This window comes from Berghia stephanieae, chromosome 2 (assembly GCF_034508935.2).
Source record: "Berghia stephanieae isolate SIO BIC M18660-M18661 chromosome 2, UCSD_Bste_1.3, whole genome shotgun sequence".
NCBI lineage: Eukaryota > Metazoa > Mollusca > Gastropoda > Nudibranchia > Aeolidiidae > Berghia > Berghia stephanieae.
In genome coordinates, this window is record NC_088361.1 from 58,351,266 (window position 1) to 58,369,796 (window position 18,531).

An 18,531-nucleotide genomic window follows, 5' to 3' on the forward strand; every position below is an offset into this window, starting at 1 on the left:
TTTAATATATCATGGGGATAAAAACGACAGCATGGAAGATTGAGGGTTACCATTCAGCTATCTCACTATAATTTTCTTGACAATGCTTAATAAGACTCAATTCAGTTTGAGACCAAAAATAATATTGACATGAAGGTAACCAATGTTTCCCATAAAATATTTGTAGTTATATAAATTAAAGAAACAAATATTTAACCCCCAAAAAATTTTAAATAAAGATATAAAAAAAACACAAAAAAACCCACACACACAGAAACAACTAAAAAACAAACTGCAAAAACAGAGCTATGCTGACGAATCTCTTGTTTATTAATGATAAATTTGAAACCCGATGTGACTCAAGAATAAAAAGAAAATATGTAAATATCAAATGGTATAGAGGATGCATTGTAGAACCTAATAGAATATAAAAAAAAAAGAAGAAACATTTCAAGATGTAAATAAATGTGCATACAATTATCAAAACATGTATTTACATAATGGCATGGAAATCAATTACACACACACACACACACACGCACACACTCTCTCTCTCTCTCTCTTTCTTTGTAATAAAAAATAAGAAAATATATCTTCCTCCTTAACAAGAGTACATAAACATTAAAACAAAGCATACAATTACAGGTTTATCATGGCAACCGCAGGGTTTAATAACATTGTATCACATTCAAGAATAGAGAGAATACATAAACATGCGTACTGAATGAAATATACCAAGAACAGCGAATAACAGAAGTCTTGATGATTTCGATGAAATTGCAATTTCACAAAATTCAACATTTTGTATATTTAACTTGATTAAATTATCGATTTCTTAAATTAAAAAAAAAAGTTTCAGTATCTACAAGACCCAATGACTCCTTATTTTTCTAAAAGCACAGAGTGATAATGCTATTTATAATAACAAACCAGTAATCCATCATTAACTCAGGAGAACTTATTTACAAATGTGAAATTTATTTCCTATCATTTGCTTTCTAGAAAGATTAGAGAGGGCCATCACTTTTGACACCATTCCAAAAATAATATATAATGAAAAAATAATTGCAATAACGTCGAATCTTGTAGAAAGAAAGAAAACAAGGTCAAATGTGTAAAACATATTATTACAAAGCTGGATACAATAATTTAATATTATTCCTATTGCATTGAAGTCTTTCATACCAAGGACTAAAGAATGATATGACCAAGGTGATGAAAATTAAGGTAAGCTTTAAAAGTAGAGCAACTGAGCATTTCAAAAAGTAATTGTGTTAAAAGAAAGGGGAAAAAAAATCTACGATGGACTAGATTCAATCTATCTAAAAAAATAATCTCAAGTGGACAGCTATCCATTCTATAAACATATATCAAAAGTACACAATTTATCTCTAGGTTGGTTTTTAAAAAAGGACAATTGTGTCAAATTTCTCACAATTAGAAATGTACGGTGTTATGGTCATAATATGAAATCAACTAAATTAGTGTCAGAAGTCTAACACAAGGTTGCCAAATTGCCAACTGTTTAATGTATTAGTTTTCCTTTTATTTTAATTTTTTCTCAAAGGTAATCAAATAATAATTAGAACCCCTTTCACCCTGACCTACTATAAATAAGCAAAATTACAGCGGCTTTCCTTTTAAAAAAACCAAGAGATCCGAGTTTAATCAATCATACAGTAACAAACACCATGAAAGATCAGATATATGAATGTATCAAAAGGTCACAGAACACCTTAAAAATGGTTTTTGCCCGATGTAACAAGCCACGATACTACCTGCTCGATGGGCAGAGACAAAAAAAAAAGAAGAAAAAAGATTGACTATAGACAGATTCATTTGCCTGTCAGTCAAGTGTTCTGATTGTGCTACCGGGTTCCAAAAAATAGAAAAGAAAAAAGACTATGTCTGACTTTTAAAAAGACCAAAGTCAAACACGCATTTTCAAAAAAAAAAAAAAACAATAAATAAATAATACAACATACTCAGCAATTTTGTGTGTGATGAATGAGTAAATTAGCAACTTGTGTTATTGCCAGATGATATACTATGATATAAATGAATCACTGCTTCAACCTAGCATTATGTCTTGTCAACTCATAGCTGCCAGTTAGAAATTTCAAAAAGGAGAAAAACTTCTAAAAAATCAGGAAAAAGGAGGAAAGTTATAGAGTATTAAAATATGACATATAGGAATAGCAGAAATTAGCGCAGATGTTGTTTGTTTTGTTTTTAGGGGTTTTACAGCACTCGCAACACATTAAGGGAGCGTTCACATATTACGTCATCAGCTAGGGGGGGAGGGGGGTCTACCAAATGTTGACATGGGGGAGGGGGGGGGGGGTCAGACCCAAGATGATGTCATCAAAACATAGGCAAATTAGGCCTATTTTATTTAATGCAAGAGCTTCAAAAATGGCATTCCAAATAAATCAGCAAAAAGGTGAAAAATTAATCATTTAGCCAATATTTGGTCCGAGTTGATAATAGATGGATACCCAGTAGTTGGAAAATTCATCCCTCCACCTGAAAATCCAAGACCCAAACTTCAATTTCAAGAAACAGATGATTGGAAGATAAAACACAATCCCAATATCTGCTGCAAATAGTGAAATGCAGTGACAACTCATGCTGCAAACCTTGGCGTACTAACTATTCATCTTTTTTTCCAGAGCGTTTTCTGCCACCACCTGTACCACTTGCTTCATGTGATGATGGTTTGGAGATAGGCAATAATGGAAGATTTGGAAGCCTATTTCAAAGTTTGTTCCTTTCAAAACAGCTAAAGATAAATTGCTATGATGAGTATTGCCCATCTCTCAAGAAACAAGATGGGAAAGGGGTATCACTTCTCAAAAGGCGAACTTGCCCTAAATGTTCATTGTATCACTCCTCGATCACAGCAATGAAAGACCATTCACGAAAATGCGGCATACAAGAAGAACAGCAAATGGGAGAAAGTGATGACGATGAAGATGAAATTGATGATACTATTTATAGTACATTGCCAGAGGTCCAAGGCAGAAACATTTTTGAATCAATCAATTTTATGTTTGGAAATTGAAACAGAAATTCATTCCACTAAAAGACTAATATGCTATAAAATAATTTGCCTCCTATACTATTTTAAATTACACTTTCTGAATTTTTTTAAATAGCACCTGCATCAAGTAGCCTAATTTAAATAATGTTTGTTAGATTTTATCTTTGCAAATTTAAATTTTATGTCCCCATTGTATCGTAAAACATAAATTATCAACAGTTTCTGAAATTAATAAAATGTCTGAATGTGTTTTATCAAACGTTGATAATCAATGTTTATGGTTTGAAAAATGAATAATAAATATTGTGAAATTAAAGTTATCTTTTAGTTTTTATTAAATTAGATGACGTCATCATCTGTTGGGGGAGTCAGGTCAATGATGACAAGTGATGACTTGGGGGAGGGGGGGGGGGGTCTAAAAAGGGCAAATTTTTGATGACGTAATATGTGAACGCTCCCTAAGGTCATATCAGCGCCAGTAAAAAGGAAGAAAATGGGATAGTAAAAAGTTCTGGAATCACAATTAAAGCACCCAAGAAATGTAGGACAAAGGGGAATTGGTTCAAATAGGAAACAGATGTAAATTACAAGAGCACACTATCGAAGTACTTAGTTTGAGATCACCTAAAAGTCTCATCTATAAACAAGCACAGGTCCTCACTAGGAGGAATACACTCAAATGTTTACAAATCATATATAATATGTAAATAAACATAATACAGTGCATAACAAAGAAAATAATATCTCCCAAAACTAACTATACATTTGACTATTTCCCTACCAGCTAGGATAACCGGCCAGTGCCAGGACAAAACCAAGCAATTTCATCCAAAGACAAAGACAGAAAGCATGTTGGAAAAAAAATAAAGGGGGATAGAAGATACAGTAAGTGCCTCCCTGCCCACTATGGGAGGTCAGGAACCCCACCCAGAATTAGCGCAGAAAATCAAAGCCAAAATGGTGGAAATCCTCCAATTAGCGGACATCTGGCAGCTATGTTAATTTGATTTAAAGCTTTGGCCATAAGATTTATGAAATGACATTCTTTTTCTCTCTCAAAAAAAGCATATCAATTTTCTAAGATGTTTATAATAATGAGTTTAAAATTTAATTTCAGTACTTGATCGACCCAAATACATTACCACATTAGCCTGATGCATAGGTCATGCATTGAATTCTTGTTTGAAATATACATGAATCTTTGATCGACTGTTGATAATAATAATAATAATAATAATAATAATAATAATAATAATAATAATAATAATAATGATGATTGCAAAAATAAATCATTTAACTTCTTAAGTTTATAAAAGAGAAACAACAGCTTAAATACTTGATTCCACTAGTATTATCTCTAACCTTCCTTTATTAATGATATGATGCAACAATGTTAAAAGCAAGAACATTTTTTAATCATCCTCATTCTATTGGTATAAAATAATTATTTAAAAAAAGAATACAATCATTACATTTACTATTTAAGATTCTTTAAACAGAAAACATAAAATAGACCCACCGTTTTGGAGACAAAATTACATAAGAGAATTAATCACTTCGTAAATATAAAAGTTATGAGAAATTCAAAGAAATATTTCTGACTCAAGACATCACATATGTTCATTCAATTCTTTGCATAAACTATCACTGTTGTCCTACATGTAAAAATCCAGGCCTTTCCTTAGACATGAAGTCCTCCACCAACCTGCTCACCAAAGGCCACATAAGGAATCTGTTCTCTGGTTCGACAAACCAAAACACATGTGCAGATCAAAGCCAAAAGCTGTAAAGAGAAATAGTTTAACAGGGTTATTTTCTTCTTATCATTTTCAAGCAGACTCTACTTCAAAATATTTCACTTGATTTGATTACTTGCATAAGCCTTGTGCTGCCTTTTCAGTTTTTAATATTTACTGTGGCGGTTCTTTTCATTTGTTTGACTTTTTTTTCAATTATTTTTGGACAGTACCTGTAGCATTTTGTTGTTTCTTAGATCACTAATTAATAATAAGTATATTTCCAAGAATCAACAAACCAAATTGTTACAGTAAGAACATTTATTAAATAACATTAACATAAGATACATGTGTACAGGATGACGGTTGGATAAAGAATGGCTCTCAACAAGGTAGTTGCCAGAACAGATGCTAGTTGTGAATGATACTACATGAACCCATTGCTTGACAGCCCAATCTCAGAAAGTTTAATCCAAACAACCAAGTACAGGGAAATAACTCTTAATGGAAAATTTACCACACATCACAAATAAATCAGTGGGATTTTCATATTTTAAATTGTGTTAGATAGAGGAACAATTTATCTACATTTTGATAACAAGAAACATATATGCTTGACCTGAAAATGCCGAAAAATCTTCTAGTTTGACATTGTGTAGGATGTGTGAGTCTGACCACTCTGGGGTTATGGATCACTATTTTCACCAATATCGGGTTCTAATGATGTCTCTTCCATTTCAAAATTAACTTCAATTAATGTCTGATTCATCACCAGAATCACTACCAACATCGTCATCATCGTGTGACATGGTCTCAAGAACCGAAGACTTTAGGATATCAAAGAGCAATTTGTCTCTTTATTTCAACATTTGAAAGGCTTGGTTAGAAAAAGAGTGTGCTTATAAGAAGAGACCATTTGGGTAGGTCTGCTTATAAGGGGTAAATTTAAATAGTAAAAATCTGTTTCAGAGCATGCTCATAACTAGATCATGCTTAACTCTTTAGTTGCTAAATACACTGCAAGTCATAGGTCTGTAATGCCGGCTGGGTTGCTAAATACGCCAAAAGGCGTCACTCATATAGCTGTGATAAATGAGTGAAATACAAAGCATACAAGTATCAATATTGAACCGCTGTGTGACTGTGACTGCAAGAACTCTCTAAGACCTTTACTGAGAAAGTGCACAATGATGGTCTCATTGACATTCTGCAATGAAATTATTGATATTGTTTATGTTGCAGTTCTAACAGAGGGACTCAGATGAAGATGTAGAAATAAACAGACATGATTCTGATTAAGGAGTTGATTTATTCTTAGACAATGACGATTATGATAATGATTCTGACATTGGGGTTTCAAGAACTCGTTTTTTGTTCCAGTTTCATTGATATTGATAATGACGAAGAGATAGGGCCTCAAACTAGTGGTGGGTGTGACAGAAGTGGGCGTGGTGCTTGTGATGGTGTTGATAATGAATGGGTTTGGAATGTTTTTGACATCCTGTTGAATGGCTAATGAACTTTACTGAAAATACAAACCCAAAGGATATTGAGTCGAATGAACAAGAAAAGACAATTTCTGTGCTAATTTAGGCTTCTATTTTCTGATAATGTAGTCTTTCATTCTCTCTATGATTTTGAATATTTTTCAGTCAATTTACTTATCACATAACAGTAACAAAATAAAAGGAAACACCACAACTTTTTATAAATTTCTAATTACATACAATTGTCAATAATATCCAGCCTTGAAATGTTTATTTTCGTTTTGGGTGGAATTATGGGTCAAAATGTACTATAACATAGCAAATTTGCATATAAATTAGCTTTCCAAGATGGCTGCCATGGTCACATGACCTTATTTGCAAATTTGATTGCGGTGGCATGTTCACAAAACTATCCAGTACTATCCCTGTGAATTTCAAGAATGTGGGACTAGTAGTTATCTTGTTGTTGCATTATTACTTACATTACCCATTTTAAACTTATTTTTGCCAAAATGCCAAGCAACTGGGAAAAAATTAGTGCTAGATTTGTTAGCAACTTAAGAGTTAAAACCGTAGTGGAAATAAATGGAGACCACTGTATCACATGTGTTAAGCAAGTCTGTGATAGGGTATCATGGGGCTCACAAAATAGAACCAATTCAATAGCCAAGTTGGTAACACACAGACATAATACAAAATAACAGGTTATAGAGCATGGCCAGCGTCTGAAGTACAAAAATGTCAATGACATTTGATAAATCTTGACTTAATAGTTATTGTCATAGAGTACCAACCTGAAGGCAGGCCATGATGACAACAGAGACTGCAATGTAAATCAAATTGTCACTGAATTTGTCTTCCAGCTTATCTAGGCATCCCTGAAGCAATAAAAATGAAAAGAATTAAAAAAGACATGTTTAGTGTAAAAAGCATTACAATTAACAAACCTAGTATATTTAAAAGACTCATTTAAAAACATTTGAACGAAAATCAAATAGCTTGATTTGCAATCTAACTAAAATGAATGTGGAAAAAAAAATTAAAACAAAGCATGGCTTCAAGTCTCACCTCCGTGTAAATCTCTTTTGCCTCAATAGAGGTATTGCAGGGACTTGAGTGCATGCAGCATGACTGTGGTACAGTGTCATTATTGTGGGCATCCCAGGAGGTGGATTGCAACCAGTCAGAGGCATTATGTACACCACAACAATGAAGCTGTAATAGAGGAAAATGGTGGGTTTTATGGTGAATTAAATAATAAAAATAGACTTTCTTATAGAGTGCACAGTATCCTCAACCAGGAGGCTCTTGGCACTTTACATCAACACAAAACAATATCAAAGAAAATACATGCATCAAAAAAGAGATGTTTTCAAGGATTTCTTGAACACAGACAATGATTTGGACTCCCAGATGCTCTGTGGAATGATGTTCCATACAGTCGGACCAAAATGAGAAACGGACCTTGTTCCCTCCTTTTCATGAATGCGTGGGATAGCCAAATGGGTGGTGTCATTGGAGGAATGCAAAGATCGTGTTGTGGAGTTCTGTACCGTAGGGAGGGGCAGTGTTTTCCAGACAACGATAAACTAGGACACATGCTTGAATTTGACCTTTATCTCAACAAGCAACCAGTGTAAACTTTGAAGGAGAGTCAAACCTCTGCTTTCGAAAGACCAATCTGGCAGCATTATTTTGGATCATCTGCAGCTGCTTGAGCTTATTTCTGAGTCACGAAACTACAGAGCATTACAGTAATCCAGCTTTGAAAATAAAAGAGAAATGACAAGTTTCTTGGTAACATCCTCAGAAAGGAACTGTCGAGTAGATCCAATTTTTTTCAACTGACACATCAATGACTGGATCATTGTCTTAATTTGGTGTTCTGAATCTATGAATGCTCCAGATTTTTTACCTTTCAACAATATCTCTTGATACCTCTCCTACTTTCGATTTCGTCTCATTCCAAAATCTTCTGTTCCCTTCATACATCACCTCCATTTTGCCATCATTTAGCCTTAGCCTGTTCCCAACCATCCAACCCACACCCATTACACATTTTTCACATGTACTTATGACATTTTAAGTTTTTGTTTGTTTGATTGTTTTTAAGGGTTTTACGGCGCTTGCAATACATTTAGATCATATCAGTGGCATTAAAAAGGAAGAAAATGGGATAGTAGAAAGTTCTAGAATTACAAAATTAAAGTACCCAAGAAAAAAGGAAGACAAAAGGGAATTAGTTCAAACAGGGAAGACATAGATTCCAAGAGCACACTTTCATTGTAATTAGATTGAGATCACCTAAATGTCTCATCCTGACACAAGCACAGGTCCCGATTAAGAGGAACACACTCAAATGTTTACAAATCATATAAAGGTAAAACAAAAATAATACAATGCAGAACAGAGAGTTGATTTACAAGAAAAACATCTCCCAAAACTCTGACTATACATTTGACTGTTTCCCTCCCAGTGGGTATCCAGCCAAGGCCAGGACAAAACCAAGTAATCTCATTCCAAGACAAAGACAGAAAGCATGTTGGAAAACAGATATAGAGGGATAGAAAACACAATAAGTACCTCCCTGTCCACAATGGGAAGTCAGGAACCCCACCCAGTTTGTAAGTTTTTGGTACATTCAGATCCAAACAACTGGGTGCCATCAGCATATTGGTGGTAGGACAGGTCAAAGCCCCTGATAACCTTTGAAAATGGATGTATGTAGAGAAAAAGAGCACATGTCCAAGAACTGATCCCTGTGGGAACCCACATTCCAAAGAAATTTGATCAAACTTCAAACTATTTACAACCACAATTTGTTTTCTATCTAATAAATAAGATTTAAACCAGCTGAGTGCCATACCAGAAATGCTGAAGGTTATTTCTAAACGTTTTAACAGTATGTCGTGATTGATATTGTGAAAAGCAGATGATAACTCAAGAAAGTTAAGAAGTGTGAAGGAACCCTTATCTATGATTTGAAGAAGATCATTTACAACCCAGACTAGAGCAGTTTCAGTCAAATGGTTATCTCTGTAGGCAGACAAAGATTTCTTCCATGAAATTTATTTTAAGGTGAGCTAGAAGTTGTTTTAGGACCAGCATTACAAGAACTTTTGATAAGAAGGGAAGATTAGGGATAGGACGATAGTTTTTAAAATTTTCTTTGTAAAGATTATTTTTTTCAATAAGGGTTTAACATAAACAATATTGTAGATATCAGGCACAACATTGAGTTTAAGTGATTTATTCATGATGAGAGTGATGGATGGTATTAATTTGAATAATTTTAAAATGTCGATTTTAATCGGATCTAACTCGCAGCCTTTTAAAGCAGCCGAGAGAATATGTCTTTGCCTTCACTATCACTGACTTCAATAAACTGTGAAAGACTGTCACCCGTAAACAGTTCAAAATTTGTATCTAAAGGATAAGTTTCTAATTCATTTCTAATCAATTAAAATTTTCTTTGAAATATTGGCCAAAACAGGTGGGGAGGTAATATTCAGAAATTTTAGTTGGAAAATGTTTTAGATTCGTGATTTCACAGTCGAAAATTTCATATCATAATAGCATTAAATAGTCAATGTATTTATATGGTATAACTTTCTTTTGTCAATTAAATACTTTTCTCTATCAGCTGGTAGTTGAGATTTATGCCATTTTCGATTTGATTGTCTCCTTTGTTGTTCTTCATGTATGTGTTATACCATGAAGCTTGAGTTCACAATTTTACTATCCTAGTTCTTTCAGGGGCATGTCAGTTAACAGTATTGCGGCGTTAAGTATGTCGGCGTCCATGGTGTGACAATTTTTTGTTTAAAGACTTAGGTCTTACTTTAGTAATTCCATATCGATATTCTAAAAATAATAATAGTAGTAGTAGTAGTAGTAGAAGTAGTAGTAGTAGTAGTAGTAGTAGTAGTAGAAGGAGTAGTAGTAGTAGTCGTAATAGTGGTCGTAGTAGTAGTAGTAGCAGTGGTAGTAGTAGTAGCAAAACAAAGAGAGATGAAGGAGTCCCTTGGAAGTGATTGGAATGAAGGAGTTATGTGGTGGTCAAAACTTTGGGAGAAAACAGTTGGGTATTGAAAGGGTAGTAGTCAACAAAGATAGATGTTTGCTCAGGGGAGAGGGGTGTCAATTTGGAAGTGAGCGATGTTGTAGTCTTGTGTTTGTTCCACATGGGTCAGTGCACCATATCTGGCCCCCCAGGAAAACGCGACAGATGCGGCTGCAGTGCGGCTGCATAATTTGCCACTTACCGCAATGCGGCCGCATAATTCACCTTTTACCGCATAATTATGCAAAATATGGTTTGTTTTTGTTTTTTTGCGTGAATTTATGACCATTGTATGAAGAAAAATGAAACCGAAAAAGGCCAACGATGTTCCCAAAAACGTGACAGTGACTTCCCATTTTTCAACCCTGCTAAGCTGCTCCTGTCTCCACCTTGGGATCAACTTGAGAGCCTCACAAAGCTTAAAACTGTACCCGAGGAGGAGATCACGAGGTTCACCCGGCAGCTTGGGCCCCTCGCGGTGAAGAACTCCATCACCTCTTCTGTTGACTAGCCACATTTTTGGCAGTCCATTTCTGATGAAGTGTCCGCTTTGGCTGCTTGTGCCAAGTGGTACATATACACCACGATCAACAGCGCTGATGCTGAGCGCAGCTTTTCTGTTTACAATCTGATATTGTCAGACAGGTGCAGGAGTCTTAGCAAATCGTCTCTGCGACATCTAGCTTTTCTGTGCTACAACAAATAATTAAGTTTTGAATTTGCGTTGTAGTTCTTTAATTTTGAATTGGTTAAATGTAAATAATTCAATGGAAAAATTTAGACAGCGATTTATTACTTTTTTCTTGTTTTGCATAACTTGTAATTTCCCTTGCATAATTTGCCTTTTCCCCCCCGCATAATTTGCCATTTCTCCCGCATAATTTGGGATATTTTTTTGCATATTTCCGGGGGGCCAGCCTTATAGACTGGATCAGAAGAGCCTCCCCATGTTGGTGGGGGTGCCTGAATGGCAATAACTGACAACCAATTCTCGTACATCATGTATATCACCAGTGAGAGACATTCACCTGTTTTTCAAAATGGCGGATTGAACTTGATAAAGCCTCGTCATTTTCAATCACAATTTTGTCCTCTCAGGTTTAAATTTTCATGATTTTCATTTTCTAATTCTTGGAATCTTCACCAAATTTACGAGTTTTTACAACCATAGATGCAAATTTACAACCATTTACAACCTTTACGCCGAAGATGTTAAATTTACGACTTTATAACATTGCTGTACACCCTCTGGAAAGAACCACAATTTGTGTCTTAATTTATGTGTATTGATAAGACTTCGTTTTTTAATATTCAAAAACAAAATAAAAAAAACAAAAAAACATCTATTTTAAAAATCGGTATGGCAAGCTGTAATATCTGTATATCGGTATATCAGAATTTTTGCCCATAAAAATCGGTTTGAGACAGATTAATTGGTATGAATGACAGGTCTGTACAGTTAATGAAATACCATCCTGCATTTCTTATCCCGGTGCTTCTGTCAATTCTAAACATTGAGAAGTTATCAGTCTCAAATAGTGGTGATGGTGTGTTAGGGATCAACCATGACTCTGTAATGCTGAGAATGGATGCGTGTTTATAATCATGACAAAACTACACAATTATCTAAGTTCATCAATTTTGTTAAGGGATCTCATGTTTACTGTCATAAGAGATGGTAAAATTAGATGATTGGGTCTCACCATGGACGTTGAAGGAAAGGACTCAAAACAAAGTGGACACTGTGCACAAAGTCATTTCCGTTTTAATAGATTACTGGGTCTAAATCTCAAGTGTTTACTTTAGACACCTCTTCATTCTCCATAAAATACTATCGGAAGTCTTTGCGATTTTTGCAATCATAAGTTGCTTTGATATAAATCTTTATCTCAATGATAATGGTTAACTTTAGGCTTATAAACTTCACTCTACTTTTCCCTTATAAACGCTAAGTTAGTTTAAAACTAGATTTTAAAATTCCCGTGGAACAGTAGACTTTTAAGAAAGTCAATTTTAAAAGTTTCATTTCAAACATATATGTATGATATGTATGATTTTTCCAAATATTATACATCCTAAGGAAATTGAGAACATTTCAAGTAAGGAAGAAAACTATGTTAAGAGTTTATGACTCATTGATTAAAAGTGTAATTGCGTTTGGCTGCACCATATGGTTTGGAGGATGCCGACTTAAAGATAAATCAAAAATTTCAAAATCTATCAAAGAGGCATCAAAAATAATAAACCATCCTCTTGATGGAGTAGAAAGAATTCATGGAAAAGCAATAGAAAGGAAAGCATTCTCAATTACCAACAATAAAAAACATATTTTATACCATGAATTTAGTCTTTTACCATCTGGGAGAAGGTTTTGTCAGATTAAATGTAGAACTAACAAGTATAAATCAACGTTCGTTCCATCAGCAATAAAAATTTTGAATATTTCATATGGTACAGAAAAACCAAGGATTGATTCGTTGACTGATTAACTGATTAATTTATTTAATTTAAGATTAACTGACCAATTGATAATGATGATAATTTTTGGTGTCGAATTGCCACAATCGTAACAAATTGAAAACGAAATGAATATGTTTATGTTGTGTATATCGCACGTGTGAAAGAAAGAGAGAGAGAGAGAGAGAGAGAGAGAGAGAGAGAGAGAGAGAGAGAGAGAGAGAGAGAGAGAGAGAGAGAGAGAGAAAATAAGTAGGAGTGAAATATCTGTTCAATCTTAGTTATCGTTTAACATTATAACAAGTGTAACTAAATGACAAATTGCCATATTTATGGACAATAAAGATCTATTATTATTATTATTATTATTATAATAATTGTCCCAAAAAAAAAATTGTTTCGAAATAACAAAGTATTTATCTTATAGCAAATAAAAACAAGCTGTTTACAGTCAACAGTTTCGGAAGTTACTTCCAGCTTGCTTTTACACAAGTGTTGGGCAATATCAGAAATGTTCGATATCAATAAGATACGATATAGCAGCGATACTGATATTTTAACAAGAAATAATCATTATCACTTCTCTCGTTTGATCTTATCTATGGAAACAGCGACTGCTATCATTCGCAGCTTGATTGCTCTATTTATAACTGTAACATGTATGAAGTTTGATGGTTTAGTAAATATATGTCATTAACCCCATGAGAAATTTCTGTTCAAAAAGTTGATTAATTTTGAATCGAGGTGAGGGAAAATAGCGAAAGATAGGAATTATCATCAGACAATAAGAGTGTATTGATAGAGCTGATCTTCCTATTCATCAAACGAAAAGAGCCACTTCCGGTATGAAACAGTAATAACAGCTGATCGAACCATGGGAAATTCCTCTTTGTTGGCCATCATGTAATTTAGATCCATGGGTCTCACCTATTCTGCTCCATTTTCTCAACTTAAAAATTTACCTCCTGTGCTTAGCATAAAAAAAAGTTCTGAAGAATAACTCACCTCCCTTTGCATGTAATCAATCTGCTTTTGGTAGATAGTAACATTATAATCATTCACTGCATCATACAAATCATCATGCAAGATGCCTTCAACCTGAAAAAGGATAAACATAAGATGCCAAATTTACTTTGCTTTCATTCATCAAGTTCAATGTCCATTATGCAAAAAAGAGTCATACTATCTACCTCTTGATGTAATTATCATTACCCACACCACAAATAGTTTTGCCTTTGATTATAAAAAAAAAAAAAAATAGAATACATGTTATTTACGAAATTGAAGTATAAATATTGAACTTGTTTTTAATATTCCACAGTTCATTTCATTGCTAGGATATATAAAATATCTGGTATAATTTTTTCATGTACTAGCTTGGGGAAATTTATCTTTGAATCTCAAGTAAAAATATAATCTAAGGAAGAAGCAAAATTCGTTTAAAAAGGGTATCATATTTCTCATTTTAAACAGGAAATAATAATTCTAAACTTTTCCAACCCCCCCCCCCCCCTCCCCCACAATAAAAAAGACAAAGATTACAATAAGGCTAAACACCAAAAGAAAAAAACATAAGTAAAGAAACCTACCTTTCCTCTGTAGAAATACCCAAGAGCAGCTCCCATGATTTCACCAATGAAAATTATCAAAATTAGACAGAAGAACTGAAATGAAAATTTGGTGTATATGGGTTATTAAGAATAAATGAATCATCCACATCACATATATAAATGTCATCAAACTTCGCCTCTACGACATGACTAGTTTGAATGATGATGTTTCATCAAAGTGATATTTTTGCCTCTACTTTCTCAAATCCTTTGTTATAGGTTTGGTTGTTTGTTTTCTTTATGTTTGATTGCTTGCTTTTGTGTGTGTAGAGAGAGAGAGAGAGAGAGAGAGAGAGAGAGAGAGAGAGAGAGAGAGAGAGAGAGAGAGAGAGAGAGAGAGAGGAGAGAGAGAGAGAGAGAGAGAGAGAGAGAGAAGAGAGAGAGAGAGAGAAGAGAGAGAGAGAGAGAGAGAGAGAGAGAGAGAGAGAGAGAGAGAGGAGAGAAGAGAGAGAGAGAGAGAGAGAGAGAAGAGAGAGAGAGAGAGAGAGAGAGAGAGAGAGAGAGAGAGAGAGAGAGAGAGAGAGAGAGAGAGAGAAGAGAGAGAGAGAGAGAGAGAGGGAGAGAGAGAGAGAGAGAGAGAGAGAGAGAGAGAGAGAGAGAGAGAGAGAGAGAGAGAGAGAGAGAGAGAGGAGAGAGAGAGAGAGAGAGAGAGAGAGAGAGAGAGAGAGAGAGAGAGAGAGAGAGAGAGAAGAGAGAGAGAGAGAGAGAGAGAGAGAGAGAGAGAGAGAGAGAGAAGAGAGAGGGGAGAGAGAGAGAGAGAGAGAGAGAGAGAGAGAAGAGAGAGAGAGAGAGAGAGAGAGAGAGAGAGAGAGAGAGAGAGAGAGAGAGAGAGAGAGAGAGAGAGAGAGAGAGAGAGAGAGAGAGAGAGAGAGAGAGAGAGAGAGAGAGAGAGAGAGAGAGAGAGAGAGAGAGAGAGAGAGAGAGAGAGAGAGAGAGAGAGAGAGAGAGAGAGAGAGAGAGAGAGAGAGAGAGAGAGAGAGAGAGAGAGAGAGAGAGAGAGAGAGAGAGAGAGAGAGAGAGAGAGAGAGAGAGAAGAGAGAGAGAGAGAAGAGAGAGGAGAGAGAGAGAGAGAGAGAGAGAGAGAGAGAGAGAGAGAGAGAGAGAGAGAGAGAGAGAGAGGAGAGAGAGAGAGAGGAGAGAGAGAGAGAGAGAGAGAGAGAGAGAGAGAGAGAGAGAGAGAGAGAGAGAGAGAAGAGAGAGAGAGAGAGAGAGAGGAGAGAGAGAGAAGGAGATTATTTTAATATTGTTACTATTATTATTATTATCATTATTACTATTATTATTATTATTACCATTATTATTATTATTAATTATTATTATTATTATTACCATATTATTATTATCATTATTATTATTATTATTATTATTATTATTATTATTATCATTATTATTACAGTCCACTACGGATCATCGCAACTCGGTTAATTGCAAATTTCCCAAGACACTGAATTAGTTCCCTATAAAAGTCACTGGTTAATTGCAACAAACTTTGGTTAATCGCAACAAATTTCGATCTCAAAAAGTGGTAAATTCAAGAAATCAATCAAATAAAATTGCCAGATTTAAAAATTAAGATTGGCCAGGGTGTATCACCACTCTATTAGACACAAAAACGGGTGGGGCATTGCAGTATGGGTTTTTGAGGTCATCTGTGACCATTAGATAGGAGGCGAGGAGGCTATGCCTTGTCTAGATAACAGGTAGACAATGACAGTTGTAAGGAGAGACTGACCGATATCCTTTGTTTTGGGATTGACAACTGTGCATTGTGACCAATGGGTTTGGTGAGAGCTTATTGTCTCTCATCATGGCTAATCCCTTTGACAAATGTTGGCTAATCCCTTTGACAAATGTTGAGAACAAAAGACTAGTATCATTTTACTTTGTTGACATCAAAATTACAAACTCCGTTATAATTTTACTTTGTTCATATCCTAATTACTAACCCATCCTTTCTGTATTCTGCTGCAATAAATAACTCAATGAAAATATTACAAAATCAATACTGCCAGTTCAGCAGTGAAAAATATGCCCAAATATATCCCTTTTGAAATAGTATCTTTCAGGTGGAATGTCCCCACTGACAAAGCGTCACTGCCATTAGGTAGGTTCTCTCGATCTCAGTCGGTATGCTGCAACCTCTTCTTGCTAGTACAGAAGCCTGGCAACTTCTCTCCCAGTTTCGAGGAGTCTACGCAAACCCCTCATAAGCATAACAAGGCATTTAAAGTTGTTATCCAGTCATGCAATGAACCAAACAAAAACCGATGACATCTTCTATATCATCATGATGAACTTTCAAAGTATGTATATTAAATATAAAATATGCTTCATGCTGTCTTCCGTCGATATTATAGAATTTCAGCATCAATCATAAGCCATTTTCCAGAGGACTTGATTGGATAAAATTCGACATAATATGAAATTGTTGGGTACTACTGAGTCATCAGCCGGTAGATACCAAAAGTGGTAACAATCTAATGAATATAACAGTTAGCTTTTGACACCATGCCATAAGACTTTTGATTATTATTTGGACTTTGGTCATTATAACTATCGAAGTTACCAATGATTCTGTGAGAAACCTTACCACAGACAACAGACATTTGCTGTTCTTGAAAGATGCCACACAAGCCAAGACACCAACAATGCACATAAAGCAACCGACTGCTAAAATGACACTGGCTGGTAAAAGTGTCATGGAGGCATCAGCTATTTCATCAAAATTGCCATATGTGTTGAAAACCCAAGCTCCCACGAACAATAGAACACCTGCTGAAACCTGTTTTGATGAAAAAACATGACAGAAATAGTTTCAACGGTTCCATTTTATCAATATTGTAGATGCTTATTTCAATACTATAATTATTGAATCAACATTTAAAAAGGTGTATACTGTATACAGCATAAAAAAACTTTTACAGATATGTACTGCTCATAAACATTTGATATTTTGCTTTGCTCTAAAATGAATTAATCTTCCTTTCTGAAATTAGCTTTTTTCACTTTTCCAACACTTAACTAAACTAAATCAGTAAGAAGTTGATTTGAATTACTGCATCCCTTCCAAAACAAAAAAAAAAAAACAACAAAAAACTAAATATTACACTTACAAATCTCTTCATATTCTGGTTTTAGTGTTGAGGCCTTGAAGCATTTATGTATGTGTATATCTATTAATTTGTTTACTTATTATTTCTATGCCATTATGAAGTGCGATTGAGCATTGTAAATGGATAATGACTCTATATAAATTTCAACATTACATTACATTACATTACATCAACACTGTGGCCTCTCATTCCTGTCTGATTTTTTGACACATGCAAGAGATTTCCACTATGTCATTATACAATCAGATAATCAGGAATGTGCCAAAATTTTCTTCTTCTCTGGACGTTAATATCGACAATAATGCTGTCTGATTGAATCAGTCAGTTTATATGAGGATGAAGGAGGAGAAAGGACATTTTTGCACTGTCTTTTAAGTTTTCTCTGTCTTCTGCACATTATTCCCAAATTCACTGGTGAACCCTGAAAGTGCTCTAAAACATCAGAATATTTATGGTAGGCTAATGATTAATTTGTTTCAAAATCATAGATGCTTTTGTCTCTGATCAAGATTGCTATAATTTTCTGATAAAATGAGCTTAATAAACTACTAAAAATATCCATACATACACTTAAAAAGGTATTCTTACCAGGTAACACAAGCCTGTAAATACAAGCATACATTTTGCAACTTTTTCATACATCTTGACAGTAGATATCAATTCTCAAATACTGAAATTAAAAAGACAAAAAAAAAAGGGTAAAAATAAATTGATTAATTAAATAAATAAATAATAAATATTTTTTTTAAATAAATAAATAAAAATATAATAATAATAATAATAATAATAATAATAATAATAATAATAATAATATAATAATAATAATAATATATAATAATAATAATAATAATAATAATAATAATAATAATAATAACAATAATAGTAATAATAATAATAATAATAATAATAATAATAATAATAATAATAATAATAATAATAATATAATAATAATAATAATAATTTTTTAAAAATAATAATAATAATAATAATAATAATAATAATAATAATAATAATAATAATAATAAATAATAATAATAATAATA

At 33.9% G+C, this 18,531-nt stretch overlaps 1 protein-coding gene across 2 annotated transcripts; it reads right to left on the bottom strand.

The window, feature by feature from the left end:
* Positions 1 to 286: 286 nt before the first annotated feature.
* On the bottom strand, positions 287 to 18,160 carry LOC144965227 (tetraspanin-3-like). 2 transcript variants are annotated; one of them, XM_078900333.1, is made up of 8 exons: positions 18,077 to 18,160; positions 16,966 to 17,157; positions 14,355 to 14,429; positions 13,771 to 13,863; positions 7,314 to 7,460; positions 7,040 to 7,123; positions 4,682 to 4,805; positions 287 to 4,231 (listed from the first exon to the last, which is right to left on the bottom strand). In XM_078900333.1, exons 1-7 carry the CDS (start codon positions 18,128 to 18,130, stop codon positions 4,704 to 4,706), a joined length of 747 nt encoding a protein of 248 aa, XP_078756459.1. In that variant the 5' UTR covers positions 18,131 to 18,160; the 3' UTR covers positions 287 to 4,231; positions 4,682 to 4,703. The 2 variants fall into 2 exon arrangements, with proteins under 2 accessions (XP_078756459.1, XP_078756458.1); XM_078900332.1 differs by having other exon boundaries at positions 287 to 4,805.
* Positions 18,161 to 18,531: the final 371 nt, after the last annotated feature.